This window comes from Citrus clementina, unplaced genomic scaffold (assembly GCF_000493195.1).
Source record: "Citrus clementina cultivar Clemenules unplaced genomic scaffold, Citrus_clementina_v1.0 scaffold_5, whole genome shotgun sequence".
Classification (NCBI taxonomy): Eukaryota; Viridiplantae; Streptophyta; class Magnoliopsida; order Sapindales; family Rutaceae; genus Citrus; species Citrus x clementina.
This window is the reverse complement of record NW_006262201.1, coordinates 39,155,580-39,179,430: the sequence shown is the minus strand read 5'-3', so window position 1 is coordinate 39,179,430 and position 23,851 is coordinate 39,155,580. Positions and strand designations below refer to the sequence as shown.

The window sequence follows — 23,851 nt, the reverse complement described above, 5'->3', positions numbered from 1 at the left end:
TCTAAAAAGTTTTTGATTACTTGAATCCAAAGTCCAAACGCATAAAAAGGTCTTTTCCCTAATCTAGTAACTGCTTTTCCCTTCGATTGTCCAAAGCACTTGAAAAGTACATTTTAAACGCGTACTTAAGACCTATTCAACTCATCAATTGAGATTTTAGATCGGTTTCTTGGACAATATATTATTTATAATTAGAAGATGATTAACTGTACACCGCATTATTAATAAACAAGTAAATATTTTTTTCTCAAAGAAAAATAACACTCGAAAATTATTGTTCCTATTTTTGTTATTTAGAGATGTACACTTAAAATGTGATTTGAAATATTGTTGAAATAATAGAACGATTGAGATTTCGAATTAAGGGAAAAAAAAGGAGATTTTATAGAGTTGAAATTAACGATGCTAATAAACATTATTTACATATAATTGATAAATTTGTGACAATGAGTTAAAATTTCGTTAATTGAAGATCTTAAAAACGACAGTAACTATAAGACATAAAACGACGAGAAAGTAGGCGAGAAAGCCTAACAAAACGACCCCACTTACATATTTATGTAGCATGTGTCGCGCTGGGTTGGGTCAATTAATTATTTTTTGCCGGCATAAAAAATTAATTTTTTGTTTCAGAAAAAGCAGATCGAAATTGGCGCTCCTTTTTTATTTTGCTTTCTCCTTCTTCTTCTCCTCCTTTCTTCGGAAAACAAATTACAACAGAAAAAAACTGTCTTCGAATCCTAAAAGCACACAGATTCCATTTAATATTTCTTAACATATGCGTATGAATTGTTAAGAGAAAAAATCAATTAAGATTTTGAAGATTGAAGTTTTGATTATTATTGAATTAGCGCCATGTCACGTAGACGAACTTTGCTCAAGGTCATCGTTCTTGGCGACAGTGGGTAAATTTTCTTTTTTCTTTTTCTTAGGGTGATTTTATTTTGATTATTTAATTTTTTTCATGGTTTTGTGTGAAATCATTACAATTTATTTACTTTCAATTTGTTAATGTCAGAGTCGGCAAGACGTCGCTGATGAACCAGTATCCTTTGGACCAATTATGTTATTTAAGATCTCTAAAATCTGTATTTTAAAAATTTATGTTTTTGTTGGGTGTTTTGCTGGTAGATTAAATATTATATTTCATATTTATTTTGCAATTTTTTTTCCCTAATGAAGTTGGTGTTTCGAAAACTGAAAAGAAATATTGTTTATTGTTGTTGGTCTTTATGAAGGATTTCACTGTACATTGTGATTGAATTAGGTTGCTTTTATTTTACTTTTTGATATCTGGAAAGTTCTGAGTTTGACTGGGATTTGGCTTACTTTGGGAGTAATTTGCGGACCTTCTTTTGGATTGGTGGTATTTTTGTGGCCTTTGACTGCTTTTATTAGATACGTGCATAAGAAATTTAGTCAGCAGTATAAAGCTACAATTGGAGCTGATTTTGTCACTAAAGAACTCCAAATTGATGATAGGCTTGTCACGCTACAAGTGGGTGTCGATTTTTCTATTTTCTTTTTTTATCAAATGGAATTTGAATGTTGATTTTGAAGAGTTTGATGTGGAGTTTTGTGATGTTGAATGGTTGTGTTGTGTTCATAGATTTGGGACACAGCTGGACAAGAGAGATTTCAGAGTCTTGGGGTTGCTTTCTACAGAGGGGCAGATTGCTGTGTTCTAGTTTATGATGTCAATGTTATGAAGTCTTTTGATACTCTTGACAATTGGCACGAGGAGTTTCTTAAACAGGTATCTGGTGGTTCATGGCTTCTTGCTTTATTTGTTGCCTTCATTCATGTTCTAGCTGATACATTCTTGAATTGTTTCATTGTTAACATTGTTACCATTCTTATTATGTCCCAGGCTAACCCAGCTGATCCAAGGACGTTTCCCTTTATATTGCTTGGAAACAAGATTGATATCGATGGTGGGAACAGTCGAGTGGTAAGTCTGGAAAAGTTTCTACCGTGGACATGTTTCTATGTTCTTTTCTTTTGTTTGATCTAATTGATGCCTGTACAGGTGTCTGAGAAGAAAGCCAAGGACTGGTGTGCTTCCAAAGGCAACATACCTTACTTTGAGACCTCAGCAAAGGAGGATGTCAATGTTGATGCTGCATTCTTGTCTATTGCAAGAGCTGCTCTAGCCAATGAGCGTGAACAAGACATGTAAGTTATTGCCCTTTATTTGAACATGATGAGCATGATTACTTATTGGGGCTTGGGGTTTTAGTTTGTGTACAAATCCAATCTAACTCGAAAACACTTATTGGGGCTTGGGTTTTAGTTTGTGTACTTTGGACAGAAATTTCTAAAGCTATTTCAGTCAGACCCTTCTAACTCATATTCCCTCTAAAGCGCTCCACAAACTTTCAGTATAAATAACCTATCAAAATACTAACATTATTTTTGTCTTGTTGTATGGTCAAGATTATCTTTTACAATAAATTTGCTTTGTTGAATAAAGATCCAACTATGCCATTTGTTTGAAAAGACATATATGTGTATAGACTCCTATAGAAAAAAAAAAAAAAGGAATCACAGAATTGCTCCATTTTCATTGTAATATTTGTGAATGTAAAGGAATGTGGGGGGTGTGGTTGCATTCTCTGCTATGGTCAGAGGTGGCAACTCCCTCGTACCTTCTGACCTGCCCATACCCACCCATAACCAGATGGGTATCAGTAACTTATGTAGTTTTACAGTGTCTTAATTGGGCTGCACAAAACTGTCCAACTAGAAATGGATATATATGTATGGGTAAATGTACAGTCAATACGATCATAATCCAAAATTCAGTATGATTACTGGAGCTAGTTTAGCCTCTCTTCACCTATGTCTTGCCTGTAATCCAACCTTCCATTTATATCCTCTAGTTTCTATTATTTCTCTTGGGGAGGGAAACAGACACTTGTAAAGAATGAACAAAAAATATTTTAAAGAATCAAACAGCAAGGACATTTATTTCACACTTTATGGGCTTCAATCTTTGATCTACTTTAGAAGTATGTTTTTAAGATTGGGAAGTTAAAAAAACTTGTCATGACCCAACCCAGACCTGGCAAGATATTGTCCGCTTTGGGCCTTAACAAGGCCCGCACGGATTTGTTCTTGGGGGGCCCATACACCCCAAAACGCGTCTTGCCAATTAAGGTGTGGATCACCCCTTATAAACCCAGCATCTCTCCCGTGCTTTGCCGATGTGGGATTCGCCTAGGGTGTTACATACACCCCCCCTTGGGGACTCAGCGTCCTCGCTGAGGTTTGCCCCACCATCGCTCAAGAGGACACGCGGAGCCGCTCTGATACCACAATGTCATGACCCAACCCAGATCTTGCAAGATATTGTCCGCTTTGGGCCTTAACAAGGCCCGCACGGATTTGTTCTTGGGGCGCCCATACACCCCAAAACGCGTCTTGCCAATTAAGGTGTGGATCACCCCTTATAAACCCAGCATCTCTCCCGTGCTTTGCCGATGTGGGATTCGCCTAGGGTGTTACAAAACTGGTTCTAGATATCCATTAGACAAATTTAATTGGGCTTATTGGTGGTTGCTTGATGGGTGAATGGTGGGTGTTGAAGAGAACTTTTTCTTTAGGAAAGGCAAGCAGAGATAAGATGGATGATTGGAAGTAGTTAAGCGCATATTTTTAACTATAAAGGTGCAATCTATAAGTTTGTTTGGCCTGACATTTGTTCAAGGATGTTCTCTCTCATTCTTATTAGCATATTTGTATCTGTGACACCTAGTTATTAGGAGATTCGGTAGTTGCCACCTGAGATTTAGTGCTTTTGTCAAAGTTTGATGATGCATCTTATATTAATAGCTATTGGAATCATTCTTAGAATATTTTCTGAACAAAGGTTACATTTGATGGGTGCCAAAAGAGCTTGACGAATTACTGTTTTTTTCCTTCAATTCACGTATGTTTCTTTTATTCTTCAATGTGAAGTTGTGGAATGCAAATTGTGGGTATTTTCATGCTTGTCCTTCTATGTGTGAGATGCTTAGCATTGTGTTTTTGGCTGAACTATGATTGTGGGCTACAGTGGTGCAGGTGGTGTGGTTTCCTAAAATATAAGTATGTTTGAAAGTGGTGTGTGAGAAATTTACTATTTATATTTTCTTGGGATCTCCTTTTCTTTCTAGTTTATTAACAATTAAATATTTCCTTGTGATTTTAACATTAATCCTCCATCGTTTCTGATGGTAAGAAAAATCTACCATGTTTGTCTCTTTTAATCTCTGTTGTAGTAGCCAGCAGTGTGCGAACATAATGTATATTAATGCCTAGGAGCCATGGTCTTCATTTCCTTGTTTCCAGTAAACTACTTCAATTGATGATCTGTATTCTTTTTACATGTGATTGCAGATATTTCCAGGGTATCCCTGAGGCACCTTCAGAGAATGAGCAAAGAGGTGGTTGTGCATGCTAAGCTGGAGGCAATACTAGTTAGTGGAGTAGTTGCTGTTGATTTTGTTGCTTAATTCTTCATTTTTTATTTTGGCAATCATGATTCATAGCCATTTTTTTTTGTAGAAATTGTACCCCTTAAGCTCAGAACTTGAGGCAAGCTTGATCATAATTTAAAACTGTAGTTGTAGAGTACCTCGATGAGATTTAACTCGGGGGTTGTGTTGTACTGCTTTTGGTTTTGAATCGAATGCTTGTATTTGTTTTAATCATCTTTGAGCCATTGGTGGCTATATTATCATCTCCGACCGACTTCGAAGGAGGTATAGATTATTGCTTGGATCATTTATACTTTCAACAGTTGAGATTAACTCGTGCGTGGTAATTAATGTCCATCTAAATAATTTATCCAACTTTGAGCCAAATATGCTATTTTGTGCCATAAAGCTATTCTACTTTATTGACACCAAGTGTCTAGAAATACATTAACACTAATCAGACACAGCAAAATTTTTCTTTAAGCCCTCCAAAATTTAAGGATTTGCCTTTGCAGACAAAATCTGTGATATTTTCTCCTTCGTATCCATTGGGTGTTCGAAGAACAATTGTGATATGGATTAAGGTTCAGTATTGAGCTTATTTTTCGCTAAGCTAAGAATTAAGAGTCAAGATTTATTTTGTAGTTTTATTTTTTTTCTCTTATTTAATAACTATTGATTCACTGTTCAGTAAAAACTTAACTTATTTTCATTGAATCATTATCCTTGTGATAGAATGTCTTTTATTGTATTTCGTTGGTCTAATAACAATTTATGAGCTTAAACTATTTATCGCAAGAAATAAGTTAATTAATACAATCAATGTACATCCATGATTGACATTCTTTTAAATTTAAACATCTATTGACCTCCGTAAGAAAACTGCTTGAGAGAACGAGAGTTATATAATAGAACCATTAATTTTCTCAATTACCTACTTGAACGGTGATGGAACCATTAATTTTCTCAATTACCTGCTTGAACGGTGACAGCCTTCAAATATATTGATCGAGTGAGAGGTTAGAAGGTCATTCTCGAGTTATCCGATAATTTTAAAATGCCAGGTATAAATTTCGGCCGGCATCTCTAATTACATAGTTCGTATTCCGTTAGTTTCTAACATCTAAATCTAAGTCTTGTTAATTACCAGAATCTTTGTCACCAGAATTTGAATAAAATGATAATAAGCAAAACAAGGGCCTAGTGACAATGGTCTGGGTGGAGTCAAATAAACTATGGCGCATTGCAGGTCCTGCAATTTTGAGCCTTGTAGCTGCTTATTCTACCAACATTGCCATCCAGGCTTTTGGTGGTCGCCTTGGCGATGTTCAACTTGCAGCCATTTCTGTAGCAAATAATGTCATCTTTGGCTTCAGTTTCGGCCTCCTGGTAATAATCTATACCTCTATCTCTACGTTCGCAAGTCAATAATCTTATAGAAGGGGTGCAATGCAGCGGCAAAAATAAAGCCCACCGTGGTACCAGATGGGGTGGGTGCTCATGCTCGTTCCTATGCGGCTCCCTCGCTACTTTAGTACATCAAGAGTATCCAAGAATTTTTTTTTTCTTTATTATCCACTTTGACATTTTTTTTTTCGGTTTTTATTCTTTTGAGACTAGCTAGTTGGGAATGGCAAGCGCTTTGGATACACTTTGCAGACAAGCTTTCGGGGCCAAAAGAAAAAAAAAAAAAACACACACACACACACACATGTTGGGTATTTACATGCAAAGATCATGGATTGTACTAATCTTGTGTTGCTTCTTGCTGCTACCAACCTACATCCTTACAACACCAATTTTGAAATATTTAGGACAGCCTGAGGATGTAGCTAAGCTTTCAGGATTTGTGGCTTTGTGGATGTTACCAGTGCATTTCAGCTATGCCTTTTTGTTCCCATTACAAACAATCTTGCAGAGTCGGATCAAGAATAAAGTGATATCATGCACTTATGCAGTAGGGCTAGTGCTCAATATTTTCACAAGTTGGTATTTGTTCATGTTCTAGATTTTGGAGCTGCTGTTTCATTTGATATGTCTTGGCGGCTTTGGGTAATTGGGTTGTATGGATACACTGTGTTTGGTGGATGCCCTTCCTTTAACTTGGACTGGCTTCTCTGTGCAAGCCTTTTCCGGGCTCTTGGATTTTGTTAAAATATCTGCAGCTTCTGGTTGTCATGCTTTGGTGAGATATTACAGCGCAGTCATCAGTAGAAAATTAAACTATCTTATATGCCAGCTCTGGTTACAAAGTTTTGAAAACTTTTTGGCAGCTTGGAAAGTTTGGTACTATAGAATGTTGATACTAATAACAGGGTACGTAAAGAATGCGACTTCAGATGTGGATGCCTCGGCAGTCTGGTATTTTGATTACCCGTCGGATTCCTTTGCTTAATCTCTTTCGGAGGCATCAATTTTCCAGCAAAAACTTCATCACTGACCATAATTAAATAAATTTACAATAATTTTTGCGGCATGAGTATCACTGGGTGGCAGATGATGATTCATATTGCGTTCTTTAGTTGCAACAGCATAACTATTTTCAACTGCACATATCTCATTCTTCTATAATTATTTTAATAACCATGACTTTGCAAATTGCAATTTAATAGATTTTACTAGATTAGAGGTATATAGTTTAATTTTCTTTTCTCTTTTTTAAAGCTTATCCCTTCAGTTAAGTTCAAAATTAAAAAATTAAAAACCTCACTAACCGTGCTTTCTTTGTTGGATGCCAGGGTCTTTTGATAGCATTTGATAGATTTATTTCTTCTTCGTAAAATTACATGACAGAATTAGGGTTGCCGATGAACTTGGACTTGGGAATGAGGAGTGCTGCTAGGTAGCGGGAGGGACGAGAGAAGGACGAGAGAAACGGCATTCTCTCCTGCCGTTTCCTCCTCTCGTTTCCTCTCACTTATTACGCATAAAAAAAAAAAAAGAAATGATCAAATAAATAAACAAATGAAAAAGTCAAGGAGAGAGGAAAGCTCTCTTTCACTTTTTCACTTCCCCCCACGTTTCACTTTCCTCTCTCCTTGAATTTTTCACTTTCCCCCACGTGAAACTTTCCTCTCTCTTTCACTTTCATTTTCCTCCATTTTCGTCAGTTCTCACGCAGCTACAATTTCAGGCTTCTTCTCACGCAGCTTCACTTTCAGGCTTCTTCTCACGACCTCCTCCCTCTTCCCCTCTCCCACAGCTTCTCTCTCCCTCACGCTTCCAGAAGCTCCGTCACGGATTCCGGCGTGCCTCACGCTTCCAGATCCCTCACGGCTTCCGGCGTGCGTCACGCTTCCAGATCCCTCACGGCTTCCGGCATGCGTCACGCTTCCAGATCCCTCACGGCTTCCGGCTAAAGTGCCTCACGCTTCTAGATCCCTCACGGCTAAAGTTCTTGATTACCTTTGCTTCGTACAAAAAGGGAAGGCTTTGCAGTAGTAACTATTTTTTTCTTGGCTAAAGTTCTTTAACGAAGGGGCTGCTGGCTAGATGTTCGTCCTCCCCCGAGGTATCTCATTTGTTGTTTGATATTAATCGCAGAAATAAAAATTAAAAAACGTCTTTAGTTAGCCTATTTTTGAGAAGTCGTGTCTGTAATATTATTCATCTGTTTTTTTTAATATTGTTCATTTTGAAAGTTTAAGCGTTACTGCGTTACACTTAAAATCCAGCCAATTGGCTCATGTCTCATTGGCGCCATGCACTTAAGTTTCCTTGAGTGTGCTGGGACTCAATTCTCCTTTCAATAAAATTGGGTATGAGTACATTGATTAAACAATTCATTCTTTATTATGGGAAATAACTTGACATCCACGCAGAGAACTTAATATTGTTTTTGTGTGGAAAAATTAGGCTATATGTCCTGAGTATGGTGCTTAGCAGGCGAAGGAAATTGTGTGGCTATAAATTGTGCTCCGAGCTTATAAATAGGCTAATTGATAGCAATGGAAATTAATCCCCAAAAATTAGCAATCTGAGAGAGTGAATAAAGAAAAGACTTTGAGGGCATGATGGTTTATTGAACATTGGTTTGAAATTTTTGGTTCCTGTCAATTGGGATATAATGGTTTGTTTGTTCTTGTCATATGAAGTGGAAAAATGTAATTGTTTGGTAAAATAATATGTGGAATCAGATATCTTTGGATATGATTTTTGCTTTGCTCTGTTTTTAACTTCCAGGATTGTATGCCTGGTGTTTTTTATTTTTTGGCAGTTTAAGTAGTTTATGAATTGCATGGTTGCTGTAATTTTTGCTTTGCTCTGTTTTTAACTTTCAGGATTGTATGTCTGGTGGTTTTTATTTTTTGGCAGTTTAAGTAGTTTATGAATTGCATGGTTGCTGTAATTTTTGTTTTGCTCTATTTTTAACTTTCAGGATTGTATGCCTGCTGTTTTTTATTTTTTGGCAGTTTAAGTAGTTTATGAATGATAATGTCATCTAGTACAAATGAAACTCGGAATTCATTGCAAATATGTAACGAATGCGGTGAACAAATGGAGTTGTTCACGTCACGTACTACAAAGAATCCAAATCGCAAATTTTGGAAATGTAGAGGATGTAAAAAATTTGAATGGGCAGAAGACCGTAAAAGCATTCATACTTTCACTTCGCTGCGTTGTTGACATTCCCGCCCAAAAACTGCCTTTTAAATAGCATGGAACCCAACGATATCTCTCATCATATAAACCATTTAACCAAGCATTATCCCATAAATCATATGTTGTAATCATGTCATTCCAATCTTCTTCAAATGCAGCAGGGCTCAACGAATCATAAACAACAGAAAGTAACGAAGAAATAATACCTTCACGTTCTTTAAAAGCCCCTGACTTCTCAGACACCTTCTTCATTATATGCCACAAACACCATCGATGCCTAGTCGTAGGAAAAACATGCTCAATTGCCTTTTGCATTGCTTTATCTTGGTCAGTAATAATACCAATTGGAGGAGAATCAGACATGCATGATAGCCATGCCTCAAATAGCCACGTAAAAGTCTCCGTATCCTCGTGAGAAATCAATTCGCATCCTAACAAAATAGACTGCCCATGATGATTAACTCCAACAAAAGGGGCAAACGGCATATCATACTTGTTCGTAAGATACGTTGTGTCAAATGTTACAACGTCTCCAAAATATTTATAAGCTGCCCTACTCTTCCGATCTGCCCAAAATACATTCTTCAATCGATCCTGGTCATCCAAATCAATGCTAAAAAAAAAAACCATCGCATTCAGCTTGTTTTGTCTCGAAGTACTTTAAAATTGCCATAGCATCTCCTTCTCCAAGTTGTAATCGTCTTGCTTTATCAACAAAATTTCTACAATCTTTTTCTAAAAATGACACATTTTTATGCCCACCAGCTTCGACAACAATAGAATTAAAATTTTGGGCAATATTAATTCCCGCAGAATCATTCATTTCAATTCGTTTTTTTACACTTGCACTAATTCTACGGTTACAAGGGAAATATCTTGCTTTGTCTAGACTCAATCCATGATTATGCTGAAGGTTTAAAGTTCGAAGAATCCATTTTCCCTCTTCATTTACACAACCTCCGATTTTAGCTTCACAACCAGTTTTCACAACAGGCTTCAACTTCAGCATATTACTTGATCTACTATCTGCTTTACCGCTACGGCCACATGCAAATGTCCCATATTTTACAATCCCGTCACTCCCTTTCTTACTTGTTAGCTTCTTCACGGGAAACCCTCTTTGTCTACCGTATGCTTTGTAAAACTCAAACATTTCCTCATAACCATCGAATAACATGCCAAGAGTTGGCTCAAATTTTTCCAGTGGCACATCTTCAACTACACGCTCAGTTTCAAAATTTTCCATTCCTACAAAATAATTAACATTTATATTCAGTTTCATAAAAATTAAATTTACAAAATTTCTAAAACAAATAGTATTGAAATAAAATAAAATTCATAATATAACCCACAACATATGACGGCAATTCACAACATAAACACCAAATAAAATAAAATTCGTAACATAACCCGCAACAAAATCAGAGGTTCCAACGAGACCCACCAAAATTTCTAAAACAAATAATATTGAAATAAATTCTGCATACCATAACATAACCCGCAACAAAATTCACAACATAAAAACCAAAGTTGAAATAAAACAAAATTCATAACATAACCCACAACAAAATTTACATTGTTTAAATTTCATAAGCTTAAATTACAACGAGATCCCGCAACAGCACAAAAAAAAAACAAACTTAACTTCCATAATACACTTAAATTCCACGCCAGATCTTTCTCATACCAAAAAATTAAAACAAAAAGAACTTAACTTTCATAACACACTTAAATTCCACGCCAGATCTTTCACGTAACAAAAAATTAAAACAAAAAGAATAAGCTGAAAAAAGCCACTGCTCACTTAATCTTTGCCGAGAAAGATGTGGGAGCGGGGAAGAGGGAGGAGGTCGTGAGAAGAAGCCTGAAAGTGTAGCTGCGTGAGAACTGACGAAAATGGAGGAAAATGAAAGTGAAAGGGAGAGGAAAGTTTCACGTGGGGGAAAGTGAAAAATTCAAGGAGAGAGGAAAGTGAAACGTGGGGGGAAGTGAAAAAGTGAAAAAGAGCTTTCCTCTCTCCTTGACTTTTTCATTTGTTTATTCATTTGATCATTTCTTTCTTTTTTTTTTTATGTGTAATAAGTGAGAGGAAACGAGAGGAGGAAACGGCAGGAGAGAATGTCGTTTCTCTCGTCCTTCTCTCGTCCCTCCCGCTACTTAGCATTTCTCGGGAATTAAAAAGCAGTAAATTTGCAACAATGGTGTCTGTAGCACAGTCATCAATGATTGGTGTTCTCTTTTGCAGTAATATTTTTTTAAAGTTATTTGGGACAATTATTTATAAAATTATCACCAAATTATTGTATAGTATTTATATATTGATTGGTGTTCGACTTGGGTGTTGTGATAATTTGAAAAGCCACATTTGATCCCTCCGTTTTCACATAATAACTATGATCTTGTTTCTTGAAGAAAATGCAAAAATTAATGTTATGTGCATTTTTTTTTTCTATATGTTCATCTATCAGGGCCTATAGGCAGGGTTGATTTTTGGTGGGATCGGTGTTCAGACGATAATACTAGCATTTATAACAATTAAGTTTGATTGGCAGGAGGAGGTTTGTAAGATGATTAATTGTAGTCTAATTAGAATCTTGCAGACTTGAAAGGGGAACATTAAAACAGCAATATGGTTCCAAATTAATTGTTAAATCTACAGGGTTTGGAAGCTGGCCAACGTGTGGCGAAATGGTCAAGTCCCAGCACAAATGATCAATTAGAGGATTAAGATAAAGCTCTGGAAAGTAAACAACACTAGTCTCCGGGATTTTCTTATTCCTAATGTACATTGAATTAAATTCACTACCATGCAAACCATGTTTTAAGTTTTGTTCTATACATTTCAAGTGCGTTGAGACCTGTAACCCTACAAATTTGTATGTCAGTCAATCGTTTGATAATTCATTTCCGTTTTACATGGCTTTTGAAAACATAGAGGACATAAATGACTAAATTGATTTAGTTTCATTCTGAAATGACAATTCGGAAAAAAAATTGGGACAAAATTAAAAAGTACCCCGAACTACGCTTGGGAGATCGAAGGTGACGTGGAACTGTCGTTTGTCGCGTGGGGACGTGGACGTCCCCTCCCCCACATTTTTTTTTCCATAACGATTCGTTGTACTTTCAGAACAGAGCCGTGGCCACTCTGTTTCTCTGAGAAGCTGGAAGCAAAATTAAGCAAGTCGAATGGCGATCATTACTTTAGCAAATGGCCTTAAAACTCTGTTCTGTGTATTGGGTTGCGTGATGACAGCTACTCTCACGTACACAATCTCCATTGATGGCCTTCCTTTTCGCAAAGAACTCCTCACTCCGTACTCTACTTTCACTCTGAATTTAATTTGCCATTAAATATTTGAAAAATTGTCAGTCTTTTAATTAATCTGATTTTGTTTTTCTTCTTTCAGGTGGATGGCGGCGACTTTAGTTGATTTCTTCATCAACGTTGTACCTTTGGCGGTATGTCAATTTTAATTTTTTTTGTTACTTTTTTAACAAGACTCATAGTAGTGTTAAATTTTTGTTAGGCTTATTCATTGTTTCGTTTATGGTGACTAACAACCTCTGTACAATTCTCGTTTGAATTAATGGTGTTCGTTTTTGGCGTGGGATTTTTGTCCAAAAAGTGATTTTGTGTTTAGGAGTTTCATTTTTCAACATGACAAGTAGTTGCATATTCAATTGAGAAATCTTGGGGAACATTTGTTAGAGTAAAAATTCTTAGCTGCAGACGTTGGCATTTTATCAAAATTTGGATCTCAAATTTTTGTGAAAAACAAAATTTGTCAACTCCAATGTATTGATACATTATTCATGAAAGGGGGGAAAAGAAAAAAGAAAAACTATTGATAGCCAGTGTCGAGTAATGTAATTTTGTGATGTGAATCGTTTCTGGTGTTATATGTGTGAAACATATGCTGGTGCAGATTCATGGTCTCATCTATTTTTATCTTGTAATATTCGTATATAAATCCTTTTCTATTCGCTTAAATGTTCGGTTGATCCTTATTAATTGCATAATCTTTTATTGATTTTTGGTGCTCATTCATGACTTTATTTGGTATTTATGTAGCAATGGGCAGTGCACGGCTGCACGCGATCCTTATAAGAATTCTGTGATAGGGTTAGCTCGTTGGACAGTATTATGTTTACTTATATACTTCGTTATTGCAACAGACTTGGGTTACCTACAAGGAATCAAATTGGATTGGTGCAATGCTATGGGTAATACTGCTTGTTTGTTTTGGCAGGTATGCTTTGTTATCTCCTTCTAACTTGCATAATTTCTTCACATAGAACCTAAATAGCATAGTTTCTTCTGAGTTTCCATGTGATGTACAGAATTTCACATTCTCGCATAATTCATTCTTATGCTCTCTGCTAATTCTACAGTTGCTTTTAATTGTGAGGAGCTTTTCTGTTGGGAAATCATTGAGCACAAGATTTCCCTATAATCAGATTTGCAAGAAAGTAAAATAAAACTGTAATAATAACACACACAAATTGATAATAGAGTTCGGCCAATTATGCCTACGTCTCCGGAGCTGCTGCAGATCTTTTACTAAGGGAAAAATAGTTTACAATGTTTACAAAAAGCACTCACACCTCGCAAGAATTTCACTCAGGAGTTTTGATTAAAAAAACTCTCAAAATTCTTTTCTTCATTCACTCTCTCGAATTGCTAATTTTTGGGGATAATTTCCATTCCCGTCCCATTCCATCCCTTTGTCAACCTTGTTGGTTTGATTTATTATTATTTTATTGAATCATTGGATATTTTAAAATGAATGAAGTTGGTTTCTATCCAAATCTATAGTTTTTGAATCGTAAGTCTTAATATTAATGCATGTGCAATGGAAGCAAATAGGCAATTTAAAAATATTAGCATAAGATTATATTCGAACATGCATGTAGTCAAAATAAAACTATTATTTGATTATTCTACTTTGTATTTATTTAAGAATTTTGCTATATTAAATTATGATAATCCTTAAAAGAAAAAAGTCAGAATTTATTTATTTACATTTGGGATTGTTCAGGATAATGAGATGGGACAAGATATTTAACGAGACGGGATTAGGACAAATTTTTGTCCCATAAAAAATAAAAGGACGGGAATGAGACATTTTTTTATTCTATTTGCATATACGGGATGAGATTGGGATTTGCAAATTTCGTCCCAAGTCATTTCCCACAATAGAGAGAATGAATTGTTTAATCGACATTTTCATCATTGTTCTAAATGTAATGCTACAAATACAAACTCTATTTGTTCAAGCTGACATGAGAGTGTTATATCATTGCCACACGTCTCATATTTTCTTGGGACTAAAAGTAAATAAATAATATGCAAATTGTGGCCTTGATAAAGCAATGTCAGTTTGTAGCTCTAGTATTTCTCTTGTTTAAATTTGATTTTGCCTTGATTGCTATATTTCAAACTTTAGTCAAATCTTGGAGTGATGATTGCTGGTTTACTATTATCTACATTCGACAGATGGACGTTGCATTTGATTTCTCTCCATTCCAACAATTTTTTTAAGTTGTCATCTTAATTATTGCTATTGACTACAACTGACATTTGTTATTAGCTTTTGGTAATTATTTAAATCTGTTGAATTTCCACATATGCAACCAAAAGATGCTATGTAATATATACATAGATATTTGCATTTAACAAGTTACTAAAAGTTTTCATTCCTCTTTCCATTTCCCCCAGCATCACTACATGTGCCTACATTTTTGTCCAATTTCTCAAATTGTCATCTCAAGAATCTTTACAAGATCCAATATACCATGCTCTATTGCGGCATTCAAGCAGGTATGTACAAAGACCTTCAGGCATACTATATGCTCTTGCATTTGGTGAAGTTGATGAATAGAAAGTTACTCAGCAGAAATGATTTCATGAAAGCTTATCTTGACTGGTGAAGGCTTGAGGCATTTTACAGCTGCCTCTGTGGCAGAGTCAGTTCCTTATAATCATAAGTTAGTCATGGGACTAATGAAGAGTATTAGAATTGGAAGATTAATATACAGGACATATGAAGTAATTTCTAATTTCTGTTTTTCCTTCATCTTACAGTTCACTTCTATTTGTATTCTGTCACATCTATTTTGTACTATTTCAGCCTCCATCATTTTGCTATTTAAACTAACTGGATATATGATAATTCTGTTGATATAGCGCTAGAAATCTGGTTGCTTTCTACCAAACAGAACACAATTTTTCTGAGTGTATTATTTATCATAGTTGAATTGAATTTCTCTTAAATTACAAAATGTTCTTGGCTAGGGATAGCTTGGAACATGAAGGGAAAAGCTCCTCTGTTGTGATTGCCAGAATAGTTTTCAGTGTTTTGGGTTTTTTGATGTTGGGCACTCTGATTTACACTCTCTTAACTGATGGTTCTCCTTTTCGCAAAGAGCTCTTGACTCCGTAAGTTTCTCTTTGCAACTTTATTTGTTTTCTTTCCATAGTATGTCAGATCACATGTCAAAGAATGTTAGCATATTTGAATGTTCTCCAGGGTGAAAAGAGGAATTACTGTTTTCCGACGCTAAGAACAAGTGTCTTCAACTGTGTTTGTTTTAATTATGCTCTAAATTCAGCCGCCTCTCATAATAATTGATGCTGAAGGACGATAGAATCAATAATTGGGTAATAAGAGCATGCAGCATAGTATAATTAATATCTTATAGTTGTATCTGCCTCATTTGATTTCTCAAGTATCAAGCGATACATGTGCTGGAACATTTCTTTTTGTGGCTGACAATGCTTGTACTTGCGTAGATAGCATAAAATTTATGGTAGCAGGTGTCCGCGTCAGTGCATTAGTGCACATAATATCTGGTTTCTACACCATTTTCGGGCCTGTCAGTTTCCCTTGAATCTAATGAGTTGCTAAATTGCCTGCAGGTGGATGATAGCAACCCTAATTGACTTCTATATCAATGTTGCGGCTCTGTCGGTACGTTCCACTTTCGTGCAAAACAAGTTTAGTCAATTTTCTAATATCCTATTGTAAATTATTACAGGTATGGGTTGCCTACAAAGAATCAAGTTGGGTTGGTGCATTCTTTTGGATAATCCTATTCATATGTCTTGGCAGGTATTTTTGTTCTGCATAATTTTATATTATATCCTTTGTTTGGAGTATGCTTTTATCTAATGTTATAATCTTATGAATTTTGGAGTCAATGCAAAGTATCCCCTACATTGCGGCAGTACTTAGCAGAAAAATAGAAAATTGTATCTGACAGTTATGAGTATATTTTAAGTGGTTTAATTTGTTGGTTCAAGATCAAGTATTTTGAAACTGGTTCTGATATGTAATTCTTTCCATGTTTCAGCATCACTACATGCGCATACATTGTCCTACAGCTGTTCCGCCTTAGTTCACAAGATCCAATCTACCTTGTCTTATTTAATAGTGGTAACAGGCAAGTCTCAGAAACATGCTTTCATGTTTAACTTGTAGACAAACTGTGAGTTTTTCTCTTCGATATTGGAACACAGAATTTACGTCTCTTCTGTTAATAGTGGAATGGTGAATGAACTCACTGTAGTTGTGGGAGGTTGTTAGGATTCTAATAATTGTTTTCAGGAAGAAACACACAAGGCAGGAATTAAATACAAAAACAACGATACTTTGATGAATGTTCTCAAATTTGTTATGTAATCAAAGCTAAAATTTACTTGACAGTTAAAGTTTACCGATTAGCCAACCACTTTTACTTAATAGCTAGTGATTTCGTGCCACAATAGCTTTACATTAAAGCCACAGAAACTCAATCTAAACATTAGTAAAGTTTGTAATAGGTTTCAAATGAACATTATTCAATGTGCTTAAAGCTTTTAATCGTTGACATTGCTAGGGCAGAAAACGGTTATGAGAAAGCTTATGGGTAAATGCAGTAAAACTGGATAGACGAGCAGAAAGGTCACCAGCAGATTGCTATGCACTGGAGCTTATTTACTTCGATCAGCAGAAACTGAGTATTGCTTAATACTCACTGGTTATTTTGTATGGCTATCTACATGTTGCCATGACATGTATAAGACAAAGTCTCCTTGGGAGTCGTACATTTTGTGTTGTATATTTTGCATACGCCCTACATTATTTGAATGTTCGGAGTTAAATCTCTTAATTTTGTTAAAGTAGGGGATCTCATATTATAAATTCATCATGTTATAAATTTTGTGGATTCAATAATGTTATCGTAATAGATGAAAAGGGTGTATATAATTTCATGTGGACCTGTGTCATATCGTGGATTTATTAATAATTTCATTATTTTAAAGCTTTCCTAAGGCGTGAGATAAGTCAACTATAAAAATTGATAAGAATCTTCATATTCCTTTTGGGAAAAGGATAATTTAATTAATTAATTAATCACTTGTCGCTACTGTAAATTTAATTATCTCGATATCTTTAATCAATCAAAACCATTAAGTGTATATTCATACGTTTGTTCTTGTTCTTGTTCTTGTCTTAGGATGTTAAAAATATATAATAATGCTAATGTCAAAGTCAACTTTAATTAAAAACTCTGCCATTGAAATCCAACCTACAATTTGCAGCTAAATAAATTATTTTATATATAATTGTTTCATTGACGATCTATGTTAAAAAAATATTGATACTCCCATAAAGTTTATATATTGTGAATTGTTTATGTATTTATTTAAAATTATTGTGTAAATAATAGAAGATCTTTAAAAGCTTGTCCAATTTAAATTATATTTGTTGTGAAATAAAATTACTAGCTATAACCATACCTTAAGCATTAATTAATGTGATTGACCAAAGTTACTAAATTTATATGATGCATTAATATTTTGGTTTTTGAAAGAAATTTTCTTGAAATTTAAATATTAATCCAAGCATAGAAACATAGAATCAATTGATTTCACATTTAAAAAAAATTAAAAGAAAAAGAATCATTTAAGATACCCCACCATCAGCCTGGGAAAAAAAAACACAGAAGAAAAAAATTCCCCTAAAAGTTCCCAAGAGAAAGCACTCCATCTGAAAGCACCCAAGTAGCGCCATGTGTCAAATTATCATTGAAGAATCGCTTCGTTTATCGAACCAACAAGCAAGCGAAAAGGCCAAAAAGCGCAAAAAGAAAAACTGAAAAGGCCGACGACACCGGGCCCCACAAACGACACTGTCGAATCCTACGTCACCACCCGCACGTGCACTGTTCCTCAATCGCCACGAAACGCAGCGATTCGCCATCACTGTCACTTTCTTCCCGCACACAAACACGTATATAAACCTCTGCCTTCCCGTCTTTATTTTTTTCCCTCTTCATCTTCTTTCTCTCTTCAGAAGAAACTAAAAATTTTAAAAAAATAAAAAAATTAATTACCAAAAATAACAAAATATCCAAAACCCGCATTCCATTTATATCCAGATTCTAAAATCAAACCCAAATTTGCTTACCTCTTACATTACATTACACTCTGTTTCTGATTCTTTTATTTTCATTTTATTTTTCCCGTTAAAAATTACGGTTTTTTATTGAGGGAGAGAGAGAGAGAGAGATGGAAGCGACCGGGGCGGCGACAGCCACGGCGGCGGTTACCAGTGCAACAACGGCGGCGGTCCCATCGGGTTACGGGAATGTGTCTCTGTACGTAGGGGATCTGGAGCAGAACGTGAACGAGAGTCAATTGTATGATCTGTTTAGCCAGGTCGCTCAGGTTGTTTCCGTTAGGGTTTGTCGTGATCAGAGCAAGCGATCATCTCTCGGTTACGCTTACGTTAATTACAGCAATCCTCAGGACGGTACTAGTTTTTTTTTTTCCTCTAATTTTATTGATCAAATCAACAATCGAATAATTTAATCAATTAATCTCATTATATAAGCGAGATTATTATCATTTTTAATTTGATACCTAAATAGACTTGAAGACCGAAGATGACGTTCAATCTATTTTTAGATTTTTGTTATTGGATATAACATGTAATGTATTCTTGCACTTGTGTTTTGGTGATTGATTCCTTTGAGATGTGAGATTACTTGTGTAGTAAGAATCTACAGAAGTGGGAGATTAATGTTGTGTATGTATGCCTGTTTGTAACCGGATGTTTAAAAAATATTAAAAGTATGAAGTGTTCATAAGTTTACACATGTTTTGCTTATTCGATGTTTGGTTAAGCCTTAAATGGTTAATGTTTTCTAATGCAGCTGCTAATGCAAAGGAGGCTTTAAACTTTATGCCTATTAATGGGAAACCAATCAGGATCATGTATTCCCATCGAGATCCCAGTATCCGGAAGAGTGGATATGGGAATGTTTTTATCAAAAACTTGGACACATCAATTGATAACAAGGCATTGTGTGATACATTTGCTGCCTTTGGGACTGTGCTTTCTTGCAAAGTGGCTATTGATAGTAATGGTCAATCGAAAGGATACGGGTTCGTACAGTTTGAAAATGAGGAAGCTGCACAAAATGCTATCAAAATGTTGAATGGCATGCTAATAAATGATAAACAAGTTTATGTTGGTCTTTTTGTTCGACGCCAAGAAAGGGCTCAACAGAATGTCTCCCCAAAGTTCACTAATGTTTATGTCAACAATTTGGCAGAAACTGTGACTGATGAGGACCTTAAGAAAATTTTTGGCCATTTTGGTACCATCACCAGTGCAATTGTAATGAAGGACTCTGATGGAAAGTCTAGGTGTTTTGGTTTTGTTAACTTTCAGAGCCCAGATGCTGCTGCTGCGGCAGTGGAAAAGTTGAATGGGACTACCAACAATGACAAGGTTTGGTATGTGGGGAGAGCCCAGAAGAGAGCTGAAAGGGAGGCAGACTTGAGGGCTAAGTTTGAACAGGAAAGAATCAGTAGATATGAAAAACTCAAAGGAGCCAATTTGTATTTGAAAAATCTGGATGACAGCATAAATGATGAAAAACTGAAGGAGTTATTTTCTGAGTTTGGAACTATAACATCATGCAAGGTAATTGTAACTTTTTTGTGCTGATGCTAAAATGCAATTTTCGCTTTTTATTATTTTTTTCACCAATACAATTCTTTCAGGTCATGGTTGATCAACATGGATTTAGCAAGGGATCAGGTTTTGTTGCCTTTTCTATGCTTGAGGAAGCTACAAGGGCTGTAAGTTTCTACTGTTCAGTCTCAGAAAATTCTTTAGAACGAACCCCCCCCCCCGGCACCTGTCAATTATTTGTTTTGTCTCATCAATGCATAAATTATTGCTGATATTTTCTTCAGTTGAATGAAATGAATGGGAAGATGATTGGCCGGAAACCTCTTTATGTTGCTGTGGCCCAACGTAAAGAAGAGAGGAAGGCTCGGCTGCAGGTGATCTTTGTGATTTCATCTTTTGTTCTAATATTGGAAACTTTATATTAGTTCATTTATCTAAACTGTTGTGTTGTTGTATCTGCGATTTGCACAACATGTGTGTTTTAATTGTTAATAGAAAGCCTTCTTTTCATCTTTTAATAAATAAATATTTTAAAATGTAGGAACGCATGAAATGCTGGTATGATTGATTTAGATGGTTGGAAGTTAGCACTGGTCACTCATATCTTGTTACACTTTTTGAGCCCAGTGATACCAATCTACATTGTCTTTTTCCTTCTTCAGGCACAGTTTGCTCAAATTCGAGCACCTGGTGGAATGTCACCACTGGCATCTGGAATTCCTGGCTATCATCATGGGGCGCCTAGGCTTGGTCCTCAGCAGCTTTATTACGGTCAAGGTACCCCAGGTTTAATGCCCCCTCAAGCTGCAGGATATGGTTTTCAGCAGCAAGTGTTTCCTGGACTGCGTCCTGGTGGACCAAACTATATAATGCCATATCATCTTCAAAGGCAAGTGCATCCTGGCCAGCGAACGGGTGTGAGAAGAAGCGGAAACACCCATCAGATGCAGCAGCCTCAGGTGCATTAAGTACTTTATTTTTTCAATTCTTCCCTTAAGCTGTTGGTCTAAAATAATTTCCTTTCATTATATATGGTACCATTATTTGCTCACCTGTGCTTTTAATTCTGGCCCACGTGTTCAATTCAGTTTATGCGTAACTCCAATCAGGGGATTAGATACCTGGACAATGCAAGAAACGGTACAGACCAATCTGTTGTTTCAATGGTGCCAGTGCCTTTCGAGGTTTCAGGGATGCCTGCAACTCCTGTAGAAACCCCACGGCCTGTGCCAGTGCCAATTTCAACTCTTACTTCTGCTTTGGCGTCTGCCAGCCCTGATGATCGTACCAGGGTATGTAATATCTTCCTTCCCCTTTAGTTGTAATCAGTCAAGTGTCTGAGATAGTATTTTGCTTTTATAGTTCCACTGGTTACTTAGTCATTCAGATGTGAAGCATAATTGTTGTTTTCTTGTTGCGCATACAGATGCTAGGAGAACAGCTTTATCCCCTTGTGGAGAATATTGAACCTGTTCATGCATCGAAGGTAACTGGGATGCTTCTGGAGATGGACCAAACAGAGGTGCTACATCTCATTGAGTCTCCTGAAGCTCTGAAGACAAAGGTGGCTGAGGCAATGGCTGTACTCCAAGAAGCTGCAGCACGATCTGATGTAAACGAGAAGCTTGGCTCACTGGCAGTGAATGAATGAAGCGCCACAGATCCCTATGGTAAATACAATTCAGCCAGAGCCAGGAGCCAGTTTTTATCAGGCTTGAAGTTGATGAGCGCTTTTTTTTTTTTTTATGGAGTATTTACCTTAGACTAATTTTCTAGGATAATCAAAGGTTTTAGGATTATTTCTTAGACATCGAAGGTTTTAGATAGGATTGATAATTGGATTTTGGAGCTCTGCAATCATTTTTTCATTTACTTTTTACATAAATATTTCCCTGCTGAAACAGCAAATTTTCTCAAAGCACAAATTCAAGCAATGATTGTTCTTGAAATTGATCATAAATCATCTTGTTCTTGAAATTGATCATAAATCATCTTATTGTATTAAACATTCATCTTCGATTACAAAATCAAATGAAATCACAGTGAATGTCCTCTTCTCTCTTGATCATGTATTATGGTTTTCTCGAAATCACCAATGCTTCTCTATTTGCCCAAATGATCTGTTCGAAATTGCTTCCAGCTCACAAGTTGCAATTCATCTTCTTCTTCCTGTGTTAAGTAACTATTCCATTTCGAAGCACTCTTCCCCACTTTTGTTGGACATCGAGTCCCCTGCTCTCCAGCTTCTGTCATGTAATCATTCCATTGTAAAGCAGCCTTGGCCACTTTTTTCTGGCAAGTTTTCCTAGGCTCGATGTCATCTGGAGTCAAGTAATTCTTCTCTTTTGAAGGACCCATTGCCATTGTTGGCCATTGACTCCTCTGCTGCCCATCACCATCCTCTGTCAAGTAGTTGTCCCATTTTAAAGCAGCCTTGGCAACTTTTTCTTGGTGACTCCTAGGAGTGACGTCATCTTGAGTGTAATTACTCTGTTTTAACATACCCATTGCCATTGTTGGTGGACGAGCCCTCTTCTGCTCCTCATCTTCGTCATCTTCAGTTATGAACGTATGCCCTTTTGAACCAGAATTAACCTTTGCCGTTTGGCAAGTCTCAGGCTCCATGTCATCTTCGCTCAGGTATTTGCTCCACTTAGATACAACAGCTTTGGTCATTGATGGCCAACAAATGGTCGAGTCCCTTTCACCTTGAGTAGTAGTAGAACATTTTGCTTGCAGTTAAATAAACATGGTGAAGACAAAAGGGAGCATTATCCCACATGCTAATAAACAAACGCACATACCGGATCCGTACTCTTCTCCTTCTCCATCTCCGGTATGCGCACCATTAATGCTCAATTTGGGCTTCTTGTTCGGCATCTCAGTTCCAATTCTCGATTCAAGTCCATCTCCTACACATACTAAAAATACAAAAGTCACTGCTTAATCAATCAAAAATCGGCATTGGAACATGAGTGAGTAAATAAATAAATAAATATTTTTACTTGTATCTTTTGTTTTACCTTGTTGTTGTTCTTCTTCTTCTAGTTGATGAGATAGGGTTTGAGGTTTCTGAGACTGAGACATATTAAAGGACTGAACGAATTGACGGAGATCCTTGGCCATGTAGCCCTTAGCAAACACCTTCCGTACGGACTGCTTCTGGTTACAAACGACGCACGTCCACTTGTTGCCGCTCTTCTTCTGCTGCTTCACCTGCATCATCCAACACTCGCAGCATTGAACCGCAATGAACATCCTGCTCCCCATTGTCTTCTGCTTTTCGCCGCACCACAGCCCACAGGATTGCGATCAGTTTTTGACTTTTGGCTTTTTGTGTTTTTTTTTTTTCGTTTTATCCGAAATTTTTTGAATTTTGGCGCCACTTTTCAGGATTTAATATTTTGGGCTTAAGAGCCCAAATTTTGCAAGGCCACTGGGCTTCCGGTTCAATCACCATTCATTTCATGGTAACCCAAAAATGCTGGCATCCCATGTCCCCATTTATCGTCTTCTTTAGTGCTGTGTTTACTTGCTAGAGTAGAAATAAAGAGTGTGGATTTCTCCCACTCTAATATTTACTTCCTCAAAATGAGAAGGAATTAAGAATCTCACTTTGTGAGTCTCACTCATTTTTGGAGTGGGGAGTGGGAGTGGGAGTGGGACTCCCATTGGGGGAGGTGGGAGTGGGAATCCACTCCCACCTCTCCCTTTTTTACCCTTTTATTTTTAATTTAATTTAATATTTTATAATTAATAAAATAAAATAAATAATATTATTATATTTATTTGAATAATAATATTATATTTAACTAAATA

General features: G+C 36.3%; 4 protein-coding genes and 1 pseudogene across 7 annotated transcripts; 4 read left to right on the top strand and 1 right to left on the bottom strand.

The window, feature by feature from the left end:
* The first annotated feature begins 584 nt into the window (after nt 1–584).
* LOC18040492 (ras-related protein Rab7) lies at nt 585–4,756 on the top strand. The gene is made up of 7 exons (XM_006434489.2): nt 585–905; nt 1,019–1,045; nt 1,399–1,498; nt 1,610–1,756; nt 1,871–1,951; nt 2,030–2,175; nt 4,381–4,756. The coding sequence occupies exons 1-7, from the start codon at nt 856–858 to the stop codon at nt 4,442–4,444; spliced, it is 615 nt and encodes a 204-aa protein (XP_006434552.1). The 5' UTR covers nt 585–855; the 3' UTR covers nt 4,445–4,756.
* Nucleotides 4,757–5,196: 440 nt separating this feature from the next.
* LOC112098210 lies at nt 5,197–11,601 on the top strand (annotated as a pseudogene).
* A 601-nt stretch (nt 11,602–12,202) lies between these two features.
* Nucleotides 12,203–17,297, top strand: LOC18041713. Of its 3 annotated transcripts, none has more exons than XM_006434486.2 (9): nt 12,203–12,379; nt 12,473–12,524; nt 13,242–13,315; nt 14,785–14,886; nt 15,367–15,504; nt 15,985–16,036; nt 16,104–16,177; nt 16,419–16,508; nt 16,944–17,297. In XM_006434486.2, exons 1-9 carry the CDS (start codon nt 12,252–12,254, stop codon nt 16,975–16,977), a joined length of 744 nt encoding a protein of 247 aa, XP_006434549.1. In that variant the 5' UTR covers nt 12,203–12,251; the 3' UTR covers nt 16,978–17,297. The 3 variants fall into 3 exon arrangements, with proteins under 3 accessions (XP_006434549.1, XP_024038706.1, XP_006434550.1); XM_024182938.1 differs by having other exon boundaries at nt 15,361–15,504; nt 16,949–17,296; XM_006434487.2 differs by having other exon boundaries at nt 15,361–15,504; nt 16,944–17,296.
* A 1,162-nt stretch (nt 17,298–18,459) lies between these two features.
* Nucleotides 18,460–21,945, top strand: LOC18041712 (polyadenylate-binding protein 5). Of its 2 annotated transcripts, none has more exons than XM_024185191.1 (7): nt 18,460–18,862; nt 19,266–20,041; nt 20,122–20,199; nt 20,317–20,406; nt 20,695–20,991; nt 21,142–21,324; nt 21,459–21,945. In XM_024185191.1, exons 1-7 carry the CDS (start codon nt 18,619–18,621, stop codon nt 21,681–21,683), a joined length of 1,893 nt encoding a protein of 630 aa, XP_024040959.1. In that variant the 5' UTR covers nt 18,460–18,618; the 3' UTR covers nt 21,684–21,945. The 2 variants fall into 2 exon arrangements, with proteins under 2 accessions (XP_024040959.1, XP_006434548.1); XM_006434485.2 differs by having other exon boundaries at nt 21,121–21,324.
* A 141-nt stretch (nt 21,946–22,086) lies between these two features.
* On the bottom strand, nt 22,087–23,003 carry LOC18041650. Its single transcript, XM_024184742.1, has 2 exons — nt 22,837–23,003; nt 22,087–22,740 (listed from the first exon to the last, which is right to left on the bottom strand). The coding sequence occupies exons 1-2, from the start codon at nt 22,910–22,912 to the stop codon at nt 22,136–22,138; spliced, it is 681 nt and encodes a 226-aa protein (XP_024040510.1). The 5' UTR covers nt 22,913–23,003; the 3' UTR covers nt 22,087–22,135.
* Nucleotides 23,004–23,851: the final 848 nt, after the last annotated feature.

Bases quoted from the DNA above. Each gene is read 5' to 3' on its own strand.
- LOC18040492 (XM_006434489.2), top strand. From the start codon at position 856: ATGTCACGTAGACGAACTTTGCTCAAGGTCATCGTTCTTGGCGACAGT. The intron at 1,046-1,398 runs GTATCCTTTGGA...TGCTTTTATTAG, and splicing joins AAGACGTCGCTGATGAACCA to ATACGTGCATAAGAAATTTA. The intron at 1,757-1,870 runs GTATCTGGTGGT...ATTATGTCCCAG, and splicing joins ACGAGGAGTTTCTTAAACAG to GCTAACCCAGCTGATCCAAG.
- LOC18041713 (XM_006434487.2), top strand. From the start codon at position 12,252: ATGGCGATCATTACTTTAGCAAATGGCCTTAAAACTCTGTTCTGTGTA. The intron at 12,525-13,241 runs GTATGTCAATTT...TTATTGCAACAG, and splicing joins TCAACGTTGTACCTTTGGCG to ACTTGGGTTACCTACAAGGA. The intron at 15,505-15,984 runs GTAAGTTTCTCT...AATTGCCTGCAG, and splicing joins CGCAAAGAGCTCTTGACTCC to GTGGATGATAGCAACCCTAA.
- LOC18041712 (XM_006434485.2), top strand. From the start codon at position 18,619: ATGGAAGCGACCGGGGCGGCGACAGCCACGGCGGCGGTTACCAGTGCA. The intron at 20,042-20,121 runs GTAATTGTAACT...CAATTCTTTCAG, and splicing joins GAACTATAACATCATGCAAG to GTCATGGTTGATCAACATGG. The intron at 20,200-20,316 runs GTAAGTTTCTAC...TATTTTCTTCAG, and splicing joins TTGAGGAAGCTACAAGGGCT to TTGAATGAAATGAATGGGAA.
- LOC18041650 (XM_024184742.1), bottom strand. From the start codon at position 22,912: ATGCCGAACAAGAAGCCCAAATTGAGCATTAATGGTGCGCATACCGGA. The intron at 22,741-22,836 runs GTATGTGCGTTT...CTACTACTCAAG, and splicing joins AGGAGAAGAGTACGGATCCG to GTGAAAGGGACTCGACCATT.